Source organism: Balaenoptera acutorostrata, chromosome 13 (genome assembly GCF_949987535.1).
Source record: "Balaenoptera acutorostrata chromosome 13, mBalAcu1.1, whole genome shotgun sequence".
Classification (NCBI taxonomy): Eukaryota; Metazoa; Chordata; class Mammalia; order Artiodactyla; family Balaenopteridae; genus Balaenoptera; species Balaenoptera acutorostrata.
Window position 1 is genome coordinate 74,848,163 of NC_080076.1, and position 23,294 is coordinate 74,871,456.

General features: G+C 48.3%; 2 protein-coding genes across 10 annotated transcripts in view; one reads left to right on the forward strand and one right to left on the reverse strand.

The window, feature by feature from the left end:
• The window catches only part of KCTD10 (potassium channel tetramerization domain containing 10), a 36,678-nt gene extending 25,229 nt beyond the window's left edge, over positions 1 to 11,449 (reverse strand). For 2 of the 3 annotated variants that reach the window (XM_007180097.2, XM_007180096.2), the window contains exons 1-2: positions 11,356 to 11,449; positions 3,316 to 3,529 (exon numbers count right to left, since the gene is read on the reverse strand). In XM_007180097.2, the coding sequence (XP_007180159.1) occupies positions 3,316 to 3,529; positions 11,356 to 11,358 (217 nt within the window). In that variant the 5' untranslated portion in view covers positions 11,359 to 11,449. Of the gene's footprint in view, positions 1 to 3,315; positions 3,530 to 10,720; positions 11,060 to 11,355 lie in introns of those variants that run through there. The other variant, XM_057526300.1, reaches the window with a different exon arrangement.
• A 277-nt stretch (positions 11,450 to 11,726) lies between these two features.
• Positions 11,727 to 23,294, forward strand: part of UBE3B (ubiquitin protein ligase E3B) — a 56,138-nt gene continuing 44,570 nt past the window's right edge. For 3 of the 7 annotated variants that reach the window (XM_007180101.2, XM_057526464.1, XM_057526463.1), the window contains exons 1-8: positions 11,728 to 11,888; positions 15,682 to 15,788; positions 17,517 to 17,698; positions 17,861 to 17,981; positions 19,300 to 19,359; positions 19,778 to 19,882; positions 21,341 to 21,437; positions 22,693 to 22,778. In XM_007180101.2, the coding sequence (XP_007180163.1) occupies positions 17,538 to 17,698; positions 17,861 to 17,981; positions 19,300 to 19,359; positions 19,778 to 19,882; positions 21,341 to 21,437; positions 22,693 to 22,778 (630 nt within the window). In that variant the 5' untranslated portion in view covers positions 11,728 to 11,888; positions 15,682 to 15,788; positions 17,517 to 17,537. Of the gene's footprint in view, positions 11,889 to 13,403; positions 13,564 to 15,681; positions 15,789 to 17,516; positions 17,699 to 17,860; positions 17,982 to 19,299; positions 19,360 to 19,777; positions 19,883 to 21,340; positions 21,438 to 22,692; positions 22,779 to 23,294 lie in introns of all 7 variants that reach the window. The other 4 variants (XM_007180098.2, XM_007180100.2, XM_007180099.2 and 1 more) reach the window with 4 other exon arrangements.

A 23,294-nucleotide genomic window follows, 5' to 3' on the forward strand; every position in this document is an offset into this window, starting at 1 on the left:
ACAGAAGTCGTGTTACAAAAGGTGCCACATAAATCCACCCGCCAATGACGACAATGACAAGGGCTCCAGGAGAAATTCTAGCACTGCAGGAACTGAACCTTTTTGGGGAGGAGTCTGGGAAAGGCCTGATCACTGCCACCGTGTCTTCTCAGAAGAGCGACCCCTGTAGGGGGAACGTGAGACCGCCACACCCTCATCCCGCAAGGCCAAGGCAGGCCACTTCTCCCCAGCGTGCTGAGACCACTTCCCCATACCCCGCCCCCTCTACACCCCAGCCCAGGCAGGACTAAAGCAATAACAGACAGCCCCCATTTACTGAGTCTCCCAAAGTGCCGGGCATTCTGTCAAGGGCTTTCTAACGTCCTCATGTAATCCCCACGACAAGCCCGAAAAGCATTACCATTTGCAACTTCAAAATGAGGAAAGAGGCTCAAAGAAAAAGTCACTCGCCCAGTGTCACGTCACCAGTGAACAGCAAATGAGCCTGTATGAGCACAATGCCCAATACGTGGAAACTGCTCCATAGAGGTTAGCTGGGACGGCTACCACGTGACAGAACAGGACTCAAATCCAGCTCCACCTCCAACACCCACGCTCCTCTCTGTTGAGGAATTACGTGCACACGGTATACAACTCAGGCAGGCAGAAGGGCGTGGAGTGCAAGAGAGTCTGCCTCCCACCCAGGACCCCAGGTCCCCTCCCCAGAAGCAACCAGCTTCTCAGATATCCTGTACAGATTTCTAGCAACACAATGCATACGCTGTTCGGTATCTTCAGAGCCCTTGTTCTTTAACCAGCGTGCCGTCCTGCTGGCTTCACTCGCCTGGGTGAGCCGCACTTGGCATTTGGGCCTGTTTGTGGCAAACTCCACTGCTGCCGACAAGCTTCCTGCCTGAAGGCCAGGGTGAAGCTGTGAGATGCAGAAAGTCTACTGCGTTTTGTAGATCCAAGGGCACGCTTAGGCCACAGGTCAGGCTGGGGAGTGTAACTCCCTAGGGGCCAACAGGATCGCTCTGCCAGCACAGCGCTGGCTGGAAGACCAGACACCCAGCCTGACATCCCAGGCCCAAAAGGGCTTCATCTCTAAGCCGGTGGTTGGACCATAAGGCTGCCACACTCAGACGACCAGGCCTAGGGCTGGGCCCACATCAGGCCACGCACGACAGACAGTAAGAGCCAGCAAGTCCTGGGTTCAGTAGCTTCATCGTTTCCAGCCCTGTAGCCTTTGAAAAAGCATTTCACCTCTCTGAGATGTGCATTTCTCACTTAGCAATCGGTAACCACAGCAGCCACCCCTTAAAGTGTTAAGGTGAGGCTTAAATGAGACAAAACCCATAAAAGGCCATACTGTGAGCTTCTCGTGATGACCTGAAGGGGGCTGGAGGTCTGTGAAGTGAAAACAGCTGAGGTTTGGAGTGTCAAAGGCAGCACTACTTCCCTGGAGATGCTGGGTTTTCCACGAAGCACCGAGAAAGGACATCATCTGGCAGCTGTTTAGAAGCCTGCGCAGGCCCACTGGTTCCACTCTCGTGCGTCTCCCAGTTGGGGGATGGGAAAGCTTGTGGACTCTGTCTCCTTTGTGACACAGCATCAAGCCACCAAGGTGAGGGCTCTCAAGGAGACACGGCTTCCACTTTGCCTTTGAAGCGAGCCAGCCACTTTTCCTGAGCCCCGCCAGAGACTGGGCAGGGCGGAAGAAAGGCCACAACAATCCTGGGGTCTCAGATAAGGTCCACTTCCTTCAGCAGCTGGGGTGCTATTGTCTTGATTTCCACAAATACTCCCGGGCAATTCTGGGTGCGGCCCAGCAGAGGGGATCCTCCTACTCATAAAAACCCTGGCGTTTTCTGGGTGGGGCACGGAGGCAGCTCTGGGGCTCTGACCTCATTCACCTGCTGCTGGGCCAGAAACCCGAGTTTGTGGGGAACTCAGGGAAGTGGGACTGCAGGTCCCGCAGCAGCCTGGCTTCTCCAGGACACAGAGGGAGACGCCCCCACTAGCAGACAGTCCAGGGTGCGGTCCTCTTAGGATAGGAGAACACGCTGTGCACACCAGGCCCAGGGCCCCCAATCCCAGCCCGCGTCAAAACTCGCCACTCTCCCAGGAACTACCATCTCGAGAAAGGCAGGGGCGTCAGCACAGAGGCCAGCCTCGGAAACAGGTAAGGTAGGGTCAAGCCAAGCCGTGGTCTGGCCTGGTCTCAAGCAAGCTCAGGCCAAGGAATGAAGGATGGGGCCATCTTTAAACCTCATGTGACCTGCCCCATAAACCCAGCCAGGGAAGGATGCTCCCTTTTGCAGGGGTCTGAGTGTTCAAGGTGGGTGGGAAGCAGTTATGGGAAGTAGTTATGGGAAGTAGTTATGGGAAGCAGGACCATCTTAAACAATCCTTTGCCCTTCATTAACATGACTTTCCACAAAAAGAAAAAAAAACACGCACTGGGGACTTCCCTGGTGGTCCAGTGGGTAAGACTCCACGCTCCCAATGCAGGGGGCCTGGGTTCGATCCCTGGTCAGGGAACTAGATCCCGCATGCATGCCGCAACTAAGAAGCTCGCATGCCGCAACTAAGAAGTCCGCATGCCACAACTAAGTTCCCATGCCGCAACTAAAAACAAACAAACAAAAACAAAAAACCCACGCATTGAATATACATATATTGAATGCTTATTATGGGCCAGCAGCCCCCCCGGGGTGGGTGTCATTGTGCCCATTTACCAGATGGAGAAATGAGACAACAACAGGCTAAACAACTTGATTAGGGTCACCAGACAAGAAAATGGGGAGCTGAGACTCCAAAATCCAGGTTTGTGAGTCTTTTATCAGGACCCCATCCTAGGAGGACAATGGTGCAGAGAAAACACTCCCACCTCTGTCACACTTGAGTTTCACTCTGACATCACAGAATCATGACTGAGAGAATGGGAAGAGAGCCAACCAGGGCAGCCAGTCCAGCATCCACTGTACAGAGCTGATGCCTGGGGTGGGGAAGTGACTTTCTCAAAGTCACACTGCAAATCAACAGTTAAGTCGAGATTATGACCCCCCCCATCCCACTGACTCCTACTCATCTTCAGCTCTCAGCTTAGGTGTCACCTCCTCAGGGAAGCCCTCCTTGACCACCTCCCCTTCCCCCCCACCCCCGATTAGATCCAGTCTCCCTGTTACTCACTCTCAAGGCTCCCTGCATGCCCAGTAACACTGAGCACAACAGGAAACCTGGGCCTGTGGACACTGCCTGTTTCACGTTGGTTTTCTGAACTGGAAGGAAGCCCTCGACCACAAGCACGTCCCAGGCCCCGGAGGCTGGGCTTACCTTCACTGTCCGTGAGCACCTCCATGCGCCCGCTGAACATGGCCTTCAGCATGGTGTCCTGCTTGGTCAGCGTCTGCATGGTGGTGTAGTACAGGGCTCCACCCACGTTCAGCTTCACGTACTTGGAACTGGGGCTTGTGCCCTTGAACGAAGTGGTGCGGGTCGCAGCCGCTGGCACCGCTGAGCTCACCACACTTTCTCCTGACATCTCTTCCTGCCAGGGGACAGACACAGGGTCACTAGGGTCACAGCACCAGGCCTGATTTACTTTTTTCAGCCAGGGTGCTGCAGCTGGCCTCCAGATGTGTTCTGCTTAGTCCAAGCGTATACTGCATTGAAAACAAAGTTTGCTCTCAGCGTTGACAACTTGGGAGAATTCACAGGAAAATCTGGATTTCTGGCTTCTCTTAACATCAGAGGCCAACTAGGCCAGCAGGGGAACCAGTGGTGGGAGCTGGGGCGTCGGCTGCCCCATGGGGAGAAGCATGCACTCCCCAACCTGCCCCAAACTCCACGCAGACAGCCTCACACACTGGCTTCACTGCTGACCCTGCAAGTACCAGTTTGCCACTAAGTCCTGCATTACAAGGACTTCCTTTGTGCCCACTACCCGTATAAATGAACACCCTGGCTGTATCCTAAAGCGGCCCAAAGCACTGCCAAGGTCTCGTTTCCTTACTGTCACGCACCACGGAACAGCTAAAAGTGCCACTCTTCAGTTGAATTACCCAGGAAACAAGCTTTCAGGAAATTGAGTGGGGTCTCAACTACCATTCCCTTACAGGGAAAAAGTGTTTCTAAGGACTCAACAAAAGACATAAAAACTCTTGGAAGCAAGTTATTGCAAAATGGAGACTTCCTGTACTAGTGCTACCCCAACCAGCAAGATCCGCTGAGTCTCCCTGAAGAGCACTGCCAGTGACCATGTACATCCCGGTCAGAGAAATGGATGCAGTGTCTGATCTAAGCAGACACAGGAAAGGAGACTGGTACCTGGCATGTGTGTATTCAAAGAAAACATTTTTTTCCAAAAAAATTTTTTTTAATTGAAGTGTAGTTGATTTACAATGTTGTGCCCATCTCTGCTGTACAGCAAAGTGGCTCAGTTATACACACATATTTTTAATCTTCTTTTCCATTATAGTTTATCATAGGATACTGAGTATAGCTGCCCGTGCTATACAGTAGGACCTTGTTGTTTATCCATCCTATGTATAATAGGTTACATCTGCTAATCCCAAACTCCCAGTAGAAAACTTTTCTCGAATAGGGAACATTCTATAGCTGGAGATTCCGAGAGTGGCTGAGTCTTTATTGGATCTGGAGCACAGCACCGAGAAGGCAGCCCCTGCTGGCCAGGAGCTGGCCCGGCACTCACGCCGAGGCCTCGGGGTTCCCACAGAATGTGAATGACTTCACAGCACATCACCAGCAGACAAGGCAACTCGGCGGCTGACGCATCAAGACACAAGCGAGGCCGCTCTGTAATTATGTCTGAACACAGACAAAAACAAGGACATTGTGCCCCAAAAAATGACCAATAAGAGTCATGGCTGCTTCTTTAACAATTAGAGCCCCATTCCATCTTTCCCGCCTTCAAGTGAGGAATTACTAAGACCCAATCCCAGAATTAGCCCTGTTTCCCAGCAGCATTCAACACAGAGCAAAGCCCCGCTTCCCTGAGTCCTTCCCACAATCACCCACCAGAAGCCCGAGTCCTCTTTCTGAGACTCTCCACAGTTCTCCCTCAATGCACCAAGGAAACAAACCCAACTATGACTACAGACACACTCTTGGTGGTTTCAGCTGGAGGGCACTGACAACACAAAACCTTTAAAACTATACCCTGGACTGAAAAAGGACTGGTTTTTTTTTTTTTTTAATTCTTTATGCTTTTCTTTTTCAGACCTCCCACAATAAACACGTATTACATTTATAGCTGGTAAAACACAAATGTTATTTTTTTTAGAATTTATTTATTTTTAATTAATTAATTAATTAATTAATTTTTTTGGCTGTGTTGGGTCTTCGTTGCTGCGCACAGGCTTTCTCTAGTTGAGGTGAGCGGGGGCTTCTCTTCCTTGCGGTGCACAGGCTTCTCATTGCAGTGGCTTCTCTTGTTGAGAACACAGGCTCTAGGCACGCAGGCTTCATTAGTTGTGGCACGCGGGCTCTAGAGTGCAGGCTCACTAGTTGTGGCGCATGGGCTTAGTTGCTCCGTGGCATGTGAGATCGTCCTGGACCAGGGCTCGAACCCAAGTCCCCTGCACTGGCAGACGGATTCTTAACCACTGCGCCAACAGGAAAGTCCCCACAAGTGTTATTTTTTAAATGGGCTAAGGGACTAACGGGTGGCAACCTGCCATCCACCAGTGACAGGAGAGGCAATGGCCAACTTGCTTGACCTCCATCCCCTCAAAAGAGTGGCCTGGAAATCACCCACTGGGGAACCCACTGTTGTCAGGACACTGCAGAATGACACGGACGAAGAATGGCCTTCTGGGGGCTTCCCTGGTGGCGCAGTGGTTAAGAATCTGCCTGCCAATGCAGGGGACACGGGTTCGAGCCCTGGTCTGGGAAGATCCCACATGCCGCAGAGCAGCTAGGCCCGTGAGCCACAACTATCGAGCCTGCGCGTCTGGAGCCTGTGCTCCGCAATGGGAGAGGCCGCGACAGTGAGAGGCCCGCGCACCACGATGAAAAGTGGCCAACGCTCGCCGGAACTGGAGAAAGCCCTTGCACAGAAACGAAGACCCAACACACCCAAAAATAAATAAATAAATAAATTTATTAAAAAAAAAAAAAAAAGAATGGCCTCCTGGAGAGAAAGGTGTTTTCTCAAGAAACTGTTCTTGCTTCGTTCATCAAGTGAAAACATCACAAGAAGGTTAAGTTTTCAAAAGCTCAGGCTTAGCTCACCTGGGGTCTCTGTGGCCTGATGCCAAACACAAAAGACAGAGGCCAAGAGGAAGCAGTGATGCCTCCCTCCTAGCTTTCCTGTGAAATCAGTCCTCAGAGACCTGCCACTAACAGTTATGACCAACCATTTCCCCCAGAAAGACACGCTGTCCATGCGATGACAGAGACGGCTTACGGGAGACGGGAATAAAGACACAGACCTACTAGAGAATGGACTCGAGGATATGGGGAGGGGGAAGGGTAAGCTGTGACAAAGTGAGAGAGTGGCATGGACATATATACTCTACCAAACGTAAAACAGATAGCTAGTGGGAAGCAGCCGCATAGCACAGGGAGATCAGCTCGGTGGTTTGTGACCACCTAGAGGGGTGGGACAGGGAGGGTGGGAGGGAGGGAGACGCAAGAGGGAAGAGATGTGGGAACATATGTATATGTATAACCGATTCACTTTGTTATAAAGCAGAAACTAACACACCACTGTAAAACAATTATACTCCAATAAAGATGTTAAAAAAAAAGAAATGGCTTACGGGAGTAAAGAGTTTCAGAAAACTTTGAAGACCTGGAGCAGGGGGGAAAGAAAAGCTTATAATTATGGATTGGGTTTTTTTTTGGTGGGGGGGGGTTAGTTAAGGAAATTTGCCCCCAAACGGAAATACTTTTTTAAGCACCCATTTCAGATCTAAATTTATACAAAAATAAATATGGGGCTTCCCTGGTGGCGCAGTGGTTGAGAGTCTGCCTGCCCATGCAGGGGACACGGGTTCGAGGCCTGGTCTGGGAAGATCCCACATGCCGCGGAGCAACTGGGCCCGTGAGCCACAATTACTGAGCCTGCGCGTCTGGAGCCTGTGCTCCGCAACAAGAGAAGCCGCAATAGTGAGAGGTCCGCGCACCGCGATGAAGAGTGGCCCCCGCTTGCCACAACTAGAGAAAGCCCTCGCACAGAAACGAAGACCCAACACAGCCATAAATAAATAAATAAATAAGAGATCTTCTTTAAAAAATAAATAAATAAATAAATATGTTTTGGGGAAATGGTATAGCATTTTGTAAGGCACTTACCGTGAAACAGACAAAAAAAGTCATAAAGAATAATTTTATGTGCTGTACTTTTTTTGCTCTCCAATACCTTTTTAAAGACAATCTGCATACACTAAAGTGTATTTTAAGTGTAGGGTTTGATGAGTTTGGGTCAACTTATGCATCTATGTAGCCCCTACTCAAATCAAGATAGAGAACATTTCCATCACTCCAGAAAGCCCCTCCCTGCCCTTTCCCACTCCTCCCTTCCAGGAGATACCACTGTTTTAATTTCTATCACCACATTCTACCATTTAAATCCAAACAATGCTGGAAGACAGTTATCAGTATTTCCATTTTGTGGATCTGGATACCTCAGCCCACAATCAGTCACTTCCCCAAGTGCACTGGTGACAGAGGTGTCTTGATGAGGAAGCGAGTGAAGGATGTGGGCAAGTCCTGCCTGGTCCCAAGCCCATGGTTTTATCAATGGTCATGCCTGGTATATACAGAGCTATGACACAGAAATTGAGAAAGGGGGCCCCACCCCCCATTCTTCAGAAAGTACAAAAAAGCTCTGAAAGAAAGACAGGAGGTCATGTGTGGCTGAGGGCTTGGGTTTGGAAGTCACACCTGAGTTTAGGCCCCAAGCCCTGCCACTTACCAGCTGTCTGAGTCTAGTCCCGTCTAGCGAGTGGGGACAGCAGCCACACCTCCCAGGGCTGCGGTGAGCGATGCCCCAGAGAGCACTCAGCCCAGCCCCTGCCTCAGAGCAACACAAAGCACTCAAACTACGATGATCTGGGAATGCGCACCAAGTCTCAAATTATCTTCTCTTTGAAGTCCATTTCCAGGTCTACTGACATTCGACCGAATCACTAAGAGATAAAGGCAGAAACCATGCTGATCTAGCTTGAGACTTCCAAATAGACAGAGAAAGCCCTGAACCTTTCCAGAGCCCACCCTTCCAAAGGTCAGTCACTTCAATACTAGGAGAGGCCCTTGGAAAAAAGATTCTGGCTGTGTTCATCCCTAAGCCTGAGTCACAGGGAGCGGAGGCCACAAAGCAGTAGACAATAAGCCTCTCTCAGCAAACCTCTCTTCCGAGGCCTCCCCAGCCATCCATGCTGGGATCCTGCCTTTGTTTCATGGTTAATGAGGTTGGGGAGGTGAGGCAGGAGAGAGCTGGACTGGTTACAAGAAACAGAGGTAATTAACACTTGCAGTATTGGTTACTGATTCTACTCAATCAGAAGTTTATTCCAGTTAGATCAATAAGTCCAGGCTTCTCTTTCCCACCTCCCCTGAGCATACTATTGCTGATTCTAAACAGTGGCTCTCCACTTTAAAAAAATCCTGATGCCTGGGCCCTACTCAGGGAAATTCTGATGCAATTGGTCTGGGGGTGTGGCTAGGCAATAGCACTTTAGAATTCCAACTCCCTAGGTGATTCCAATGTGCAGCCAAGATTTCAACCCGCTGTTCTAAAAGTTCTGTGTCGCCCCACTCCAATCAACCTACATTTAACTTCCTGGTCTTGGAGAAGCTCCCCAACCTCTGGCTCTATGAGCCCTATGAATTCCTGACCACACAGAAAAACAAACCAAATCAGAAACAAAAGCAGGCCCCTGCTTCACAGCTTCAGGCCACACACAGACAAGAAGCAACTGTACGCATGCTTAAAAAAATAAAAATCAGCCTAAGGGGTAAAACCTTTGACTCGAAAGGAGACCCAGGCAAGTACAACAGGAAAAAAGGCACCAAATCCCTCACGCTTCGAAGTTTCCTCTACCTCTCTCAGTAGAACTGTCTCGTGTGTGTGTGTGTGTGTGTGTGTGTGTGTGTGTTGGAGATGTGTGTGGAAGGTCTGAACAAGAGTTCAACAAACCTAAACTGCAGTTCTGTGTGACGTTCAGACAAATGGTTTCACCGAGTCTCAGCTTCCTAACTTGTAAAATGAAGTTAAAGCTATAATCTTCAGAATAACCCTCAAGGAATAAATGTTTAAGCATTTAGTGTAGTTTCCCTTTTGCTCAAGTTGTCCTTGAGGCCAGAGCTTCCCAGCCTTGGCTGCACTGAAATCACCTGGGTGCACTTAAAAAGTGCTGATGCCTTGGCTTCACCCAGAACAATTAATCAAATTGGGGAAGGGCGCGGCAACTCAGAAACTAGTGTTTAAAAAGCTCTTCAAGTGATTTTAATGTGCAGCCACAAAGCTCAGGTGTTTCTTTAACTAGCTAAGAGTCACTGCCTTGAGGCTAATTATAAAACTCCCCCTACCCCCCAAATCAGGGCACTTCTACAACTCAGAGGTCTGCTGTTCCATTTCAACAAAACTAGATTCAACCAGTGGACTTCCCTGGTGGCGCAGTGGTTAAGAATCCGCCTGCCAATGCTAAGGGAAATGGATTTGAGCCCTGGTCCGAGAAGATCCCACATGCCGCGGAGCAACTAAGCCCGTGTGCCACAACTACCGAGCCTGTGTGCCACAACTACTGAAGCCCGCGTGCCTAGAGACCACGCACCACAACGAAGAGTAGCCCCTGCTTGCCGCAACTAGATAAAGCCCGCGCGCAGCAATGAAGACCCAATGCAGCCAAATATAAATAATTTATGAAAAAAATAAAAAATAAAAATAAATTCAACCAACCACATAACTGCAGCATTATTCTGCATCCAAAACTTACAGGACAGCCACTGCTATTTCCAAGAGTTTTGTCGAATTACTTTCTCTTCCTGTGTTGAGCACACAAACCATTGGCCTATTTCTTTCAGCAGGCTAGTGAGGAAAAAGTTATCATCACTCCATTTTTAAGGGGAGAAAAGTAAGTACCAGAACTATTTGGATCCTCTGAATCCCACTCTCATGCACCTCTCATTACAGAGCTCAAATCAAGAAATCATCACTCTCATCCCCTGCAGGGCTTGCTAAAACAGATTGTGGGTCCCCACCCCCAGACCGACTCAGTAGTCTGGTAGGTCTAGAAAACTTGGCTATTTCTAACAAGTTCCCAGGTGATGCTGCTGGTCTGGAGACCACAGTTTGAGATCCACTGCTTTAATGACTTCTCTCTCTCAAGTGGAACTTACTTTGCACAAAATGGAGCTGTTCAAAGTCAGATACAGGCTGAATCATTTTTTTCTTCAACATTGGCCTTGAGACCGGTGTTCCCTGGCACTTGCCAGGTTAAAGACTTGGGGCAAACAAGTAAAAAGAGGGTCTGGGCTGAACTTTGGTCATTCCCACCCAGAGAAAAAGGGCTATTCAAGAACAGACCCTTGAAAGATTCCAAGCACAAAGAAACTTCCCACAGCTAGAAGATAAGAGTGTGAGACATCCAGCTCCTTAGGTGTGGCCACCCCGGGTCTCGACGCAAGTGACTAGATAGGTACCCAGGCGCCTTAATTAAGGCGCTGGATTCCGTGGCGAAGGTACCCTGACCTCAGGACCCTGGCATCATACCTCCGCGGAGTTCCCAGCACCAAGCGCACGCCCGCCGGCGGGCTCCCTCGGTTGCTTTCCTCCGCTCCACTGGCCCGTGTGTTCAGACGCACTTGGAAGCCTCGTCCCCACTTCACCGAAACCCAGAGACTCTAGCACAACTTCCAAAAACCCCGAACACTCCGCTCCAAGGAATCCCACTTCGCCCTCTCATAAACTACCCATTCTCCTTCACAACCCTGCCCAAATCCTCATTTTCCACTCCAGATGTCCATCTTCAGTGACATCTCTTTGTTCTTTACAATCACCAATCCTCATTTCCGACCAGCGCTCAAGTCTCAGAAACTGCCCCCCCTACTCATCCATGCACATATCTACTCCCCAAGCCCAAATGCCCTTTCCCGGATCCCCCAACAGCCAGGGACAGCACTCCCCTACACGCACACGCGCACACACGCACACACACACACTTCTCCGTCCAGAGCCCTTCCCCCACCCCCGGCCTCGCCCCCCATCCATTCCCCCAACCGCCTCTCTCCTATCGCGACAGTCCCTCATCAAACCCCCTCCTCTAGGTCCCTGCCCCCTTTATTCTATCTCTGCCCCGCTCTCTCGCCCGCCCAGAGCCCCCAGTCCGCGGGCAACGCCCTCCTTACCATGAAAAGCCGGAGGACGCCGGAGTCTCCAAACCCGGACTAAGAAAGACAGGAAACACCCCGCTCGCGTGAGCCTGAGGCGGAGGCGGGGCCGGGGCGGGAACTTCCGCACTCGGCCACGCCACTTCCGCCCCGCAGAGGACATCTTCCTAAAGGGTCCGTTGTACTCCTAGATATCGGCCGCTTTCCTTCCAAGTTTCCTGGCTGGAATGGGTTGCATCTCTCCTCAGCTGGGTCAGGCATTTATCCCGCTCCTAATGCTCCGCTTTTTCGGCTTCCATAGAGGAGGACAAGGTGCAGGGAGGTTTTCCTTTCCGGACGAAGAAGCTCTTCGGAACTGTCGTTTTCGGGAATGGATAGTTGTTTCCCGACGGAGCTCTCAGAGTGAACACCCCGGGGCAAGATGGCGGTCGGGCCTCGGCTGCTGCCCCGGGTCAGGCAGAGCTCGGGGGTCTTGGGCTGAGGCGGTGGTAAACTGCGGCCTCGACCCCGACCGCGGGGGCCTCGAGCGGATAAAGGTCTACGGCCTGCGGGTAGCGAGTGGCAACAGGGTTGTGGGTTCCCTGGGTAGTGGGGCCGGGGACTTGGAGGGAGGTGCCCCTGGGGCTGGGTCCCTGCTTCGCCTGGTCGGAGGGGCAGGTGCTGGGGGTTGGCTTTCGGGTTCCGGTGGGGGGTGGGGAGGGGGAGGGGTTCTCCGTGACCTTTTTAATCTCTGGGGTCAATGAGATAAAAAGGGGCAATAGGCCTTTAAAGCGGACTAGCGCTGGACGAAAAAGATTTGTTATTGTGGTTGTTGATGCCGAGGAAAGACGCCGGGCCGCAGGAGTCACCCAAACCGGAGTTCGAACCCTACTCACTGTAACCTTGGGTGAATTCCTTCTCTGTGAGCCTCAGTTTCCAACTGTGTAAGATGGAGTAATTAGCTCGTGTCACAAAGGGTGTTGTGTAATTCAAGTTTTAGAGCCATGTCTGACACTCAGCTCTCAATGGAAGCAGCTGGTGTTAATCATATCAATAAAGAAAAGCTTGGTAGTAATCTGACTCTTAACTTAGCCCCACGGGCAGCCTTGCATTCTCGATTTTTCTTTGCCTTCCATGAATAGTGGCGTCCCTGGATCTTCTCTGTTTCACTTAAAATAAATAATTGCTTTGGGGTTAGAAGTGGGTTCAAATTCAGGAGCCTAGTGACCTCTGACAGGTCATGTCCCTCTCTACATTTCATTTTCTCTGTGTGAAGGTGGGATTTGATAGCATGCACCTACATAGGCTGTAGCCTTCAAAACCTGTTGCTAATTCTTAAGAAGGTTAGACTGTTGAGACCTGATAGAGCTGAAAAGACAGAGGTGGTTAAATATCTGTACAGTGTCTGAACCATGATCCACCCTTAACAAATGGTGATGGTCATTCAACTTGGCTGCCCAGCTATTCCCACCATGAGCGGAAAATTGTCTTGGGCTCAGATAGCAGTTATTTATGGTGCTTCACCTTTGGACTACACTCTCTAGACTGTCAGGCTCTTTCATAGTGCTCCATGAAGTTGGCCTGATCCAGAAAAGATTGATTTTGAACAGTCTCATGGAACTATAGAAGTAGCGAAGAGTCCTGACTCAGTATTAAAATATTGACTCTGCCCCTTTTGGGATTATGGGAGATATTAAATGGGATTATGGGAGATATTAAATGATCTTATAGGGTTGCTCTTCTTGTTAGATGAGATCACATAGAAAGGACTTGACAGGCAGTGGGTACTCAAATCAACATGTTTCCTTTTGCTTTTCAGACCATCTTGGTTATCACCAATCTCTTGTTTCCTAATCTTTCCACCTATAACATTTTTGTTTCCCTAACTGGATTGTAAACTTCTTAGGGACAGAACGGTAAAGTTCACTTACCTGCTATCTGCTTTCAGATACTCCTTATTAACATTTTCCCATTTAATCTAATCACACTATCCTGATGAGTAAATCGAGATACAAGAAGGGTAAATTTTCATTTAATCCTTTTAGCAACTCTAGGAGGCAGGTACTATTATTATCCTCAATTTACAGATAAGGAAACTGAGGCCTAGAGAGGATAAGTAACTTGGCCAAATAAGGTAGAACGAGAACTAGAGAGAACGAAGGGCTACTTTGATCCAAGGCTTTATCTGCTACACACAGCCTTTTCTACACACAGCCTTTTCTTTGATTCTCCAGGACATTTAGCAGAGTAAGTACTTAATAAATACTTCTGATATGTTTTTATTTGATTGATGAACTGTAATAGATGTTATGCAGGTAGAGGAGGTGAAAAAGAATTTGAAGAACTGCAAAGTATAGACCATTATGTGGTGTAAACAGAAACCAACATATAGCGTTGCCGAGGGGATGATGATCTCAAGGAAGGGATCTTATCCTGCAGGGCCCGCTGGGAGAGGTGAAGTTTTGAGATAGTCTTAGAGATACTTAGTTACAGTTGGCATGCAACCTCCTGTTTTTCTATTGGGAAAAAGTGCTCTCTTCTCCTTCTGCTCCCTCCCCTTCCTCCCCCTGCCCCCCAAGAGGGACTGTCTCCACGTTAAGGAAAGAGTATACCATTGTGCTCATGGCTTGGGCCGGCTTGTTTGTAGCTCTCAGGACCTTGAAGCTGTTACCCAATATAAACAGGGCCCAGGGTTCATAGCCCAAGTGACAAGACTGGTGAGTCTTAGTGCACCCAGAGATAGAAAAAACTCTTAACGGGTGACTGTTATTTCCTACCCAGAGAACCATAGTGCCTGTACAGATGAGGGCCTCTGCTGAAAAGTTTTAAAAAAGAAAATCTTTGCGTCTATAAAAATAATACGTCAATTAGACTGACTGTGGGCCCCGTCAGCCACCTCAGTAGGTGCTTGATGTCATCATCTCATTCAGTGCTCATGATCGACCTCTAAGCTGATTAACAGACAAGACAGAACGACTCCGAGATAATCTCCCCCCGCGGTACATGGCAGAGCTAGGGGCTGGCTCCAGCTCTGTGTGACTCACAGTGCCATGTCACCCTACCGCATGCATTCTGTGGAGAATTCGGAAAACAGACTAGTTAGGGAAGCAAAATTTCCCACAGTTCCCCTACCTCAAAACAACCATTCTTTTTTTTTTAATATTGAAGTATACTTGATGTACAATATTATATATGTTACAGGTGTACAATATTATATATAAGTTACAGGTGTATAATATGGTGAGTCACAATTTTTAAAGGTTTTACTCCATTTGTAGTTATAAAATACGGGCTATATTCCCCATGTTGTACAAAAGATCCTTGTACCATATTTTATACCTTACAGTTTGTACCTCTTAATCCCTTACCCCTATACTGCCCCTTCCTCCTTCCCTCGCCCTACTGGTAACCAGTTGTTCTCTGTATCTGTGAGTCTGCTTCTCTTTTGTTATATTCACTAGTTAAAACAACCATTCCTAAAGTGTTTTTTCCCCCCAGTTTTGTATCTACCTGCGCACGTGATTTTTTCTCTTTCGTTAAGTAATTGGGATCATGTTGTAATAGGGAAGAACCCTTTGTATTCTATTACAAGTTAATCACTAAAGGGATGTTGCCTGTAAGCTTAAATTATACATAATGGCCCACCTCTGGGAACCCTGCCTCCCAGGTAATGAGCATTAAGCTAAAATACATTTGTTTAGCTCACAGGAAACATCCTGACCGGGCCCACCTCTGAATGACTGCAGGGAGGAAGAAATTAACACATCCCCTCTGGAGGCTGACCAGAACCAGGAAATGTTTGACTTTACTCCCCTTTTAGTATAAAAGAAGCCTGAATTCTAACTCAGGCAAGATGGTTCTTTGGGGCATGAGTCCACCATCTTCTCAGTTTGCTGGCTTTCCAAATAAAATCGCTCTTCCTTGCCCCATCAACTCGTCTCTCGATTTATTGGCCTGTCGTGTGGCAAGCAGTATGACCCTGGACTCTGTCACAGTGTTGGTTCGCAGCCAGCCTCCTTTTCATTTCTTAGACGTAAATAATTTTCCAACTTGCTGAAAATGTCAAACATAATTTGCAATGGCTTTTAAACATGTCATCCCCTCTGTTATTCTTGGTTGCCATCACAAAACATTTACAGCTTTAATTCAGCAACTTTGGGCTTATTCTCAACCTATTCCCTTTAAACTGTGAGGACTGGGGAGATACGTCTACCATTTAGATCCAACATTAACTAAAGAGGACACAGATGTTTTTTTAAAACCAGAGGCACTGTCTTTATTACTTTTTCTCAGTGAGGAGGATATATGATGCCTACCTATAAAACTAATCCTAAATCTGGATTTTTTTTCTTCTGCTTCTGCCAGAAAACACAAGCTCCTCTGAAGTGAGAAGCTGTCCTCAGCTGTGAGCCCTGTGCAAAATCACTAATGACTGATTACCTGACATTTCTGCGTCACCGGCAGGTCCTCAGGTGAGTGCTCCTGACTTCCACTTCTGGGGCAGAGTGAATGGTTTGGAAGACTGGTACCTTTTTATTGCCTGTCTTCTCACGCTCCCTCCCGTCATCAGGTAAAAGCTTCAAGATGGTCTTACAGGTACTTAGTCACAGTTTGTGTGCAACCTCCTGTTTTACTATTGGGAAGAGGCTCTCTCTTCTGCTTCCTCCCCCCCGACACCCCATGAGGGACTGTCTCCATGTTCGTTTGTCTTGAGAATTACTGATGAGAGACCCACGTGTAGGAAAAGCCTTACTGTTTAACAGATGTGAATCAGTGTCGAACAGGGGCCACAGAGGTCCCCCGATGTGTTGACATGGGAGGAGCCTCTCGTGACCTTTTTATCCTTGATGTTTTCACGTGGACACTGCTTTGAGTGAGGTAACCTGGTAAAGAGATGGTTTACAAGAAGTCTAGATTTCTGAGTAATTCATTTCAGTGCTCGTGTCAGCTGGTCTGATTATATATTTTGGATAGAATGACAAAGTTTTCAAGCATCTAAAGACATCATCTCAGTGTGGGAGGCTCTGTGGATCAGTGCTATGTGCTCTAGGCTGATAGCCAAAGCCATCCCTTTGGGAAAAGACAGTTACTGATGATTTAGATTAAAACGTAATGGCTAATTTAGAGCCTCTGTCCAAAAATACCAGTCCGTGCATGGGGGCCTTTCTGCTCTAACGTCTTCCTCAGCCCTTGGCAGGATGGGAACGGCGAGGACAACAGAATAATTTACGCTTAAAACCAAACATGTTCGATTTAATGGATTGTCTGGCATTCTGGAATCATGTACCTTTGGCTTTTTTAGTGTTTAAATGGCCCTTTAAAAAAAAATGAAAGGCTTCTTTTGTGCTGGGCACAAAGTAGGTATCAGTAAATATTTGTTGAGTGAATGGATGAATAAGATAATGGTGACAGTAATAATTATGTTTAATGTTTTTCCCTCAAGTCTTTACTTGGCAAAATAAAAGTTGACTGCTCAGTGAAATATCCAGGGACCTTTGACTTAGAGGATGCCTGGTTTGAGTTAGAGCTTTGTGGGTGGAATTGATTCATGCTTTGTTTATTCATTAAACCATTGCAGAGCCGGACCCTATGCCAGGCACTCTGTTCTTTCTCTTAAAAAAATGTGATGGGGCTTCCCTGGTGGCGCAGTGGTTGAGAGTCTGCCTGCTAATGCAGGGGACGCGGGTTCGAGCCCTGGTCTGGGAAGATCCCACATGCCGCGGAGCGGCTGGGCCCGTGAGCCACAACTACTGAGCCTGCGCGTCTGGAGCCTGTGCCCCGCAACGGGAGGGGCCGCGATAGTGAAAGGCCCGCGCACCGCGATGAAGAGCGGTCCCCGCACCGCGATGAAGAGTGGCCCCCACTTGCCGCAACTAGAGAAAGCCCTCGCACGAACCGAAGACCCAGCACAACCAAAAATAAATAAATAAATAAATCAATGTATTAAAAAAAAAAAAAAAAAAAAGTGATTACTTAATACAGGAAAAAGCATCGCTGGTCTGGGGAGTTGCATGAAAGGAGCCGACAGGAAGTTGGGACTTGTGCGGGGACAGCTATCAGCCCTTTGGGAGGGAGCTGGGGGGTCCCGAGTAGCTTTCTGCTGCTGCCCAAGTTCCTTCCTGCTCTTTGCTCCTGAGCCCCTTTCCGTGAGTGTTTTTCATATAATGACCTACATCAGCCACTTGCCATTTTCCTTGCAGGGTTTGTGCAAGTTTGCAAACATGTTCACGGTTTCTCAGACCTCGAGAGCTTGGTTCATTGATAGAGCCCGTCAGGCTCGAGAGGAAAGGCTGGTGCAGAAGGAGCGGGAGAGGGCAGCTGTGGAGATTCAGGCCCACGTACGGAGTTTTCTCTGTCGGCGTCGACTGCAAAGGGAAATCAGGTGGGTGTCAGTAGCTCCTCAGCACGTTTTCTTTTGTTTCCAATTCATAGCAAAAAAAAACACAAACAAAACCGATTGCTCTTCTCTTACAGTTCTTGAACAGCCTTCCAGCTGCTATGAGCTCCTAATTTAAAACGTCTTTTTTTACCCTTCCCTCCCTAGGAGAGAGATTGATGAGTTTTTTAAAGAAGATGACTCTGGGTCCAGTAAAAGAAGTGCACTTTGTATTTTTAAGACTGCCAGGAAACTGCTGTTCTTGTTCAGAATTAAAGAGGATGATGAGGTACAATAATAATAGCAAACTCACATCGTGCTTGTTATGTGTCAGATCTTTTTATAAGTATTTGATAGATGTTAACTCATTTAGTCCTGACAGCAACTCTATGAGACAGGTTCTGTTACCCCCGCATCCTGCCCCTTTTGTTTTCTTGGAACCTGTTTCGTAGGGATTATGCCCAGTGCTGGGAATCATCACGATTGTTTTCACATTGACTCTTACAGGCACTTGTCCTCAGATGCGTAGGTTAGCAGATTTATGAGACACACATGGTACAAGTCATGATAAATGGTAACTGACAGGCGGTGGTGAGGACATCGGAGGAAGAGGTGGGCTGTGGCCTGCCATCAAAGGGGTGGCCGCTCCTCTGCTCTAGCCGCTGGGGGACTGATACTCTGATTTTTTTAAAGACACTCCAGAGCTCTTTGACACTCAGTCTTCTAATTTGTAAAAATTGGCTGCTAATTTGAAATTTCTCTTAAAATCCTGCAAACCAAACAAAACAGGCTAGTTGTACCTTTGGAGTTAGAAAAATCAGCCTAGAAAGTAAAATTCCAGGGGAGCGGCTAGTCATCTGTAGCAGTACTAAGGAGACCCTTGATGAGGAGGGCTTCTGTGTTCCTGGGGGTTAGGCATCCATCACTGCTGAGCTTCACATGTGCCAGACCCTCTTCTGGGTACGGGGCCCCAGAAGGAAACAAAGTGGGCAAGGTCTGTAGCCTCGAGGAGCCTGTAGCCCAGCAGGAGAGAGAAGGACACTGGCAGTAAACAGTCACGCAGATGAGGACAGGCAGGCGCAGGGCGGTGACGCCTGTTTACAGAGGAGGAAACTCAGTCTGGGAGGGCAGCAGCCAGGGCCACACCTCTTTTAAGGGTGGATCCAGGGTTGGTACAGCCTGAGTGTACCACTTTTCTTGCTTTTGCATTTCAAGATGAAAGTGATGATAGGACAGTTTGTGAGGCAAAAGTCCGTATCCGTGGTGCTTACAAAATGGCAAATGGCTGAGCACAATTTAGGAGACAGCTGCTAGTCTGCAGGAATCCAGGCCAACTTTGCCAGGTTGATCTTGTTTTTCAAAAGGAGCCCCAGTCTAAAACACGTGTAGGGCTCATCCTGCCTGCAGGTCACCAGTTTGAGAGCCTTTCCTTAGGCTTCCTGATCCTCAGTCTTCACATCTACAAGTCGGAATTAAATAGGATCCCGACGTGAGTCATCTGGCATCAGGCCGGCACATGCATGCCAGGGGCCCACGGAACATTTGCTGCTTTCTGATTTCTCCATTCATTGTGAGAATTTATAACCCCCCATTCTGCCTCTCTGCAGAGATTTGAGAAGTTGTGTCGCTGCATCCTGAGCAGCATGGATGCTGAGAATGAACCCAAGGTAAGTGGGGCGGAAGCCAGAAAGTCTCCCACGACCCCTCAAGCTGGCCTGTTTGCCTCTGAAAATTCCTGTTGAATGTTCTGACTGTTGTGTATGACTCTGCATGTTCACACCCATGTGCAAATAAGTAATGGATCGAAAACATTAACAAAGTACAGGTGAATTCCTTAGTCTTTGCATTATCCAAGAAGCTGTGTTCTGCTCTTGCCTCATACTCAGGACGGTAAATCCGCTTACCAGGCTATTTTTACCTTTGGGTTTAGTGTTAAAATAAGTCCTCCTTGCTGCTTATTTATCTGTTCATCCCCCTGCCTTATCTGGCTCTGGACCTAGCTAATTGGTCCCATTCCAATAGCTGGAATGTGTGTCATTTGATCCCTGTAACTGCCCATTACATTTCTCTTTTTCCTGCTTGTAGGTATGGTACGTGTCCCTGGCTCTTTCCAAGGATCTCACCCTCCTATGGATTAAACAGATCAAAGACATTCTGTGGTATTGCTGTGAGTTTCTTGAGCAGCTCAAGGTAAAAAATAAAAACAAGACTGTAAATCTATCCCTCCCACTTGAGGCCTGTAGAATGTATTTTCAGAGTCCTCATGGTTCCCTCATAGGTTATACCTTTGTGATGTATCAGTTGGAGTCTAGTAAAGAATTACTGGAGCCCCTGTTCCCAGAGAGAGTGAGTTAGATGCTGTTATCAACTTGAGAGCTTCTTTCATGCATGTTATTTTGAACATTGACCTGCACTTACCACAGTCTTGATGCCAGGGAATCTTGTCTTCCTTTCAGTGCTTTTGATATAGTGGATACTTTGTAGCTGGCATTATTATACTAGTCAGGCCCCTTGTTACAGTGCAGAAATCCAACATGAGTGCAGCTGGTAATACATACTAGAGCCAGGGGCCTTCTGGATTTTCCCTCTCTTTGCTTCTTTCATGTGTGCTCCCTTTTGGAATCACCTTGTCCTCTCCCACTGTAATCATGGCAGCTGGCAGTTCTAGCCTCACATCCTAACTCTGTCTTGACCAAAGAGAAAAGGGAGGCTTCCCCCATTGATTCAGAAATCTGGGAGGACTCATAAAGGTCCAGTGGGCTCCTGGTCTCAACACTGAACTGGTCACAGTGGCAAGATGGGTGGGGTACTGCCACCAGCCCCGCCTGGTCCAGTGCCTACCTTGTGTTATGGGAAGGTGGGCAGGGGAGTGAGTGTGCACAAATAGCAGCCATTTCCACTTTGCACGTAGGGAGGGAGAAGTTTCAGGGGCAGAGGCTTGGCAAGGACTCTGGTAGTAACTGAGCAATGGAGCATATGTCCCCAGAGCACCCAGTGATCCATTCCCAGACAACTCTCCCAAGGCATTTGTGAAGGGCTTTCTTGGCCTTGACCCAGCATCAAGCATGAATTATAGTCATCATTATAGTAATAGCCAATAGTATCAATACATAGTGTTCTCTGTGTGCGAGGCACTGTTCTTAGTGCTTTATATTCATTAATCCATTTATTTCTCACAACTAAACGAAGAAAGCAGTGTTACTGTCCCTAGTCAACAGAGGAGGAAGCTGAAGTACAGAGAGGTTAAGAAACTTGCCCAAGATCACACAGCTAGTAAGTGGTAAAGCCAAAAGTCTGAGCCCAGAGTCCTTGTTATGTTCAATTGCATTTATACTCTGTTGCTCCAGTGTACATGCATACATATGTTAAATACTAAATGCATACACGTAGTAGGCCAGCCCTGGTCATCTTGTTTTCTAAGAATTCTCAATTCTCCATTCCCAAGAGTATTTCAATTCTATGGTCAAGCACTAGTGTGCTGAAATCCCTGTTGTTTAACTCCTATAGTGGTCATTCCTCAAGAGAAAAAGAATAAAGACTTAGAATCCTGACTCGTTTGTTTGCATTCAGAAAAGTTGTAAAATGGTTGTGCTGCTGTCTTGGACTGGAGGGCGTGTGTCTTAATCTTACTCTCTTTATTGTTTTTAGCCTGAAATTTTACAAGACTCCAAACTCATCACACTGTACCTCACGATGCTTGTCACCTTTACAGACACTTCAACATGGAAAATTCTCCGGGGAAAAGGTCTGTGGGACTTGCTTCAAAATCTTTCCTAAGTAGCATTTCCGTGGAGAGTTCGGGGACCTTTTCAAGGAGTATTTTTGCTGCCACAAGCCTCAGGGAAGGCCCTAGAACTACACACGTGGAGATGTTGCACTGTGGTATCTAGGATAAGTTCAGTATCGTGTGCTCAACTCTCTCCCTTCCTGGAATTTACGTTTGAAGGCACAGTCCCTCTGAGCTCATTTGTTACAACTCCCACAGCACCTCAGCCTCCAGATTGATAATATTTACTTAAGCCTCGTCATTTCAGTTGGAGAATATTCGGCAGCAAATAATTCTATTTTGCGCATAAAATTGCATGGTAAAGCTGCCTTCTTCCTTGAACACTGAACTCGGCCTTACGTGTTTCATACATTCACTTCATTTATCCATTCACCCAGTAGCCTGCTGTGTGCCAGACGCTCTGCAGGCACTGGAGATAGGGGAGAGGTCACTGCCCTCCAGGGGCTTTAGGTGCTGAACTCTGTGTGCCTGCCCTTCCTCGCAGCACCTGAGTCTGGCGGAGTGGGGAGGAGACAGACACTAAAGAGAGGTCATATATATATGAGTATCTGAGTAGTATGCGTGGGTATGTAGGTCATGACAACAGCGTGACAAGGGGCGCTTGGAAGGAAGAGCCCAGGAGAAACGAGAGTGCAGTGGGGAGGGAGGCCTTGCCTTGTTTGGGGCTCGGCCTTTCCCGAAGCAGTGACATCTGAGCTGAGAGCTGCAGGGGGAGGTGGAGTTTGCAGAGCACAGAGGTGGGGCACGACTCTGAAGCAGAGGAAACTGTGTGCTAAGGCTCCAGGCCAGGAAGGGGGGTTCATTTAAGTCATGATCCTGGACTCTGGGGGGGATTTAAAACTCGGTGCGTTCTGGGCCCTGCCAGAGGGCTTGTATCCCAGTGGGGAGAGGAGGTAGCCACCGGGGGTAGAAAGTGCCAGGCCCTCGGAGGGAAGTAGAAAATGTGCTGCAGGAGCTTGGAGGCCGGGGATGATACTTCTGGGAAACCATAGGTCCCGTCACCTAAGAGGTTACACTTCCACCGGGCCTTGCAGGAGAGAGAATTCTGGAGATGTGGCGTCTCCCTGTCCTCTGGTGCCAGACCCAAGGGGAGCAGGAAGGCAAGCCAGAGGAGCTCACGTTTCCTTACAGCCTGGGGCCTGGGGCCTGGGGCATGTAAACAGTTCACATTATGGCCAGAGATTTTTTTTCTCAGACTTTTTTCTTCATTTAGGTGAGAGTCTTCGACCAGCCATGAACCGCATTTGTGCAAATATAATGGGCCATCTCAACCAGCATGGATTTTATTCTGTGCTGCAGGTCTGTGACCCCATCCCTAACATGGGACTCACTCTCCATACCTGAACTTGGGTTTTTACCTCTGGTTTCGGCATATCTGCTGCCCTCCTCACAGAAGCGCTTTCTGCAGGAAGCGCCCTCTCCTCCCTCCCCAACCCCGGCTCTGAGACCCTCGCGGTTTGTGTGAAGGGAGGGCAGTGACTGGGACCCCTTCATTGTGCTCCATTGTTGACGGCGAGGATGATCCGGTCATTTGAGACTTAAACGCAGGCAGGAGGCCTCAGGATGTATTCCCTCAGGTTCCTTCTTGGTTGGTGTCTGGAATCGTCTTTCTAGCTCTGTGTCCTCAAACAGCCTTCCGTCCACACTGCATGCGATCGTGCCAGTTCGTACATCCAGGGAATTGTCAGAAATGTAACTAATCACTGTTGAAAAGTATTGATACTTTGGAATTCTCGAGTTTGAGAAGTGACATTGATCTAGGCCGTCCTCCCGCCTGGCACTGAGATGGGCTCTTTCCTGGTTGGGTTTCACTTT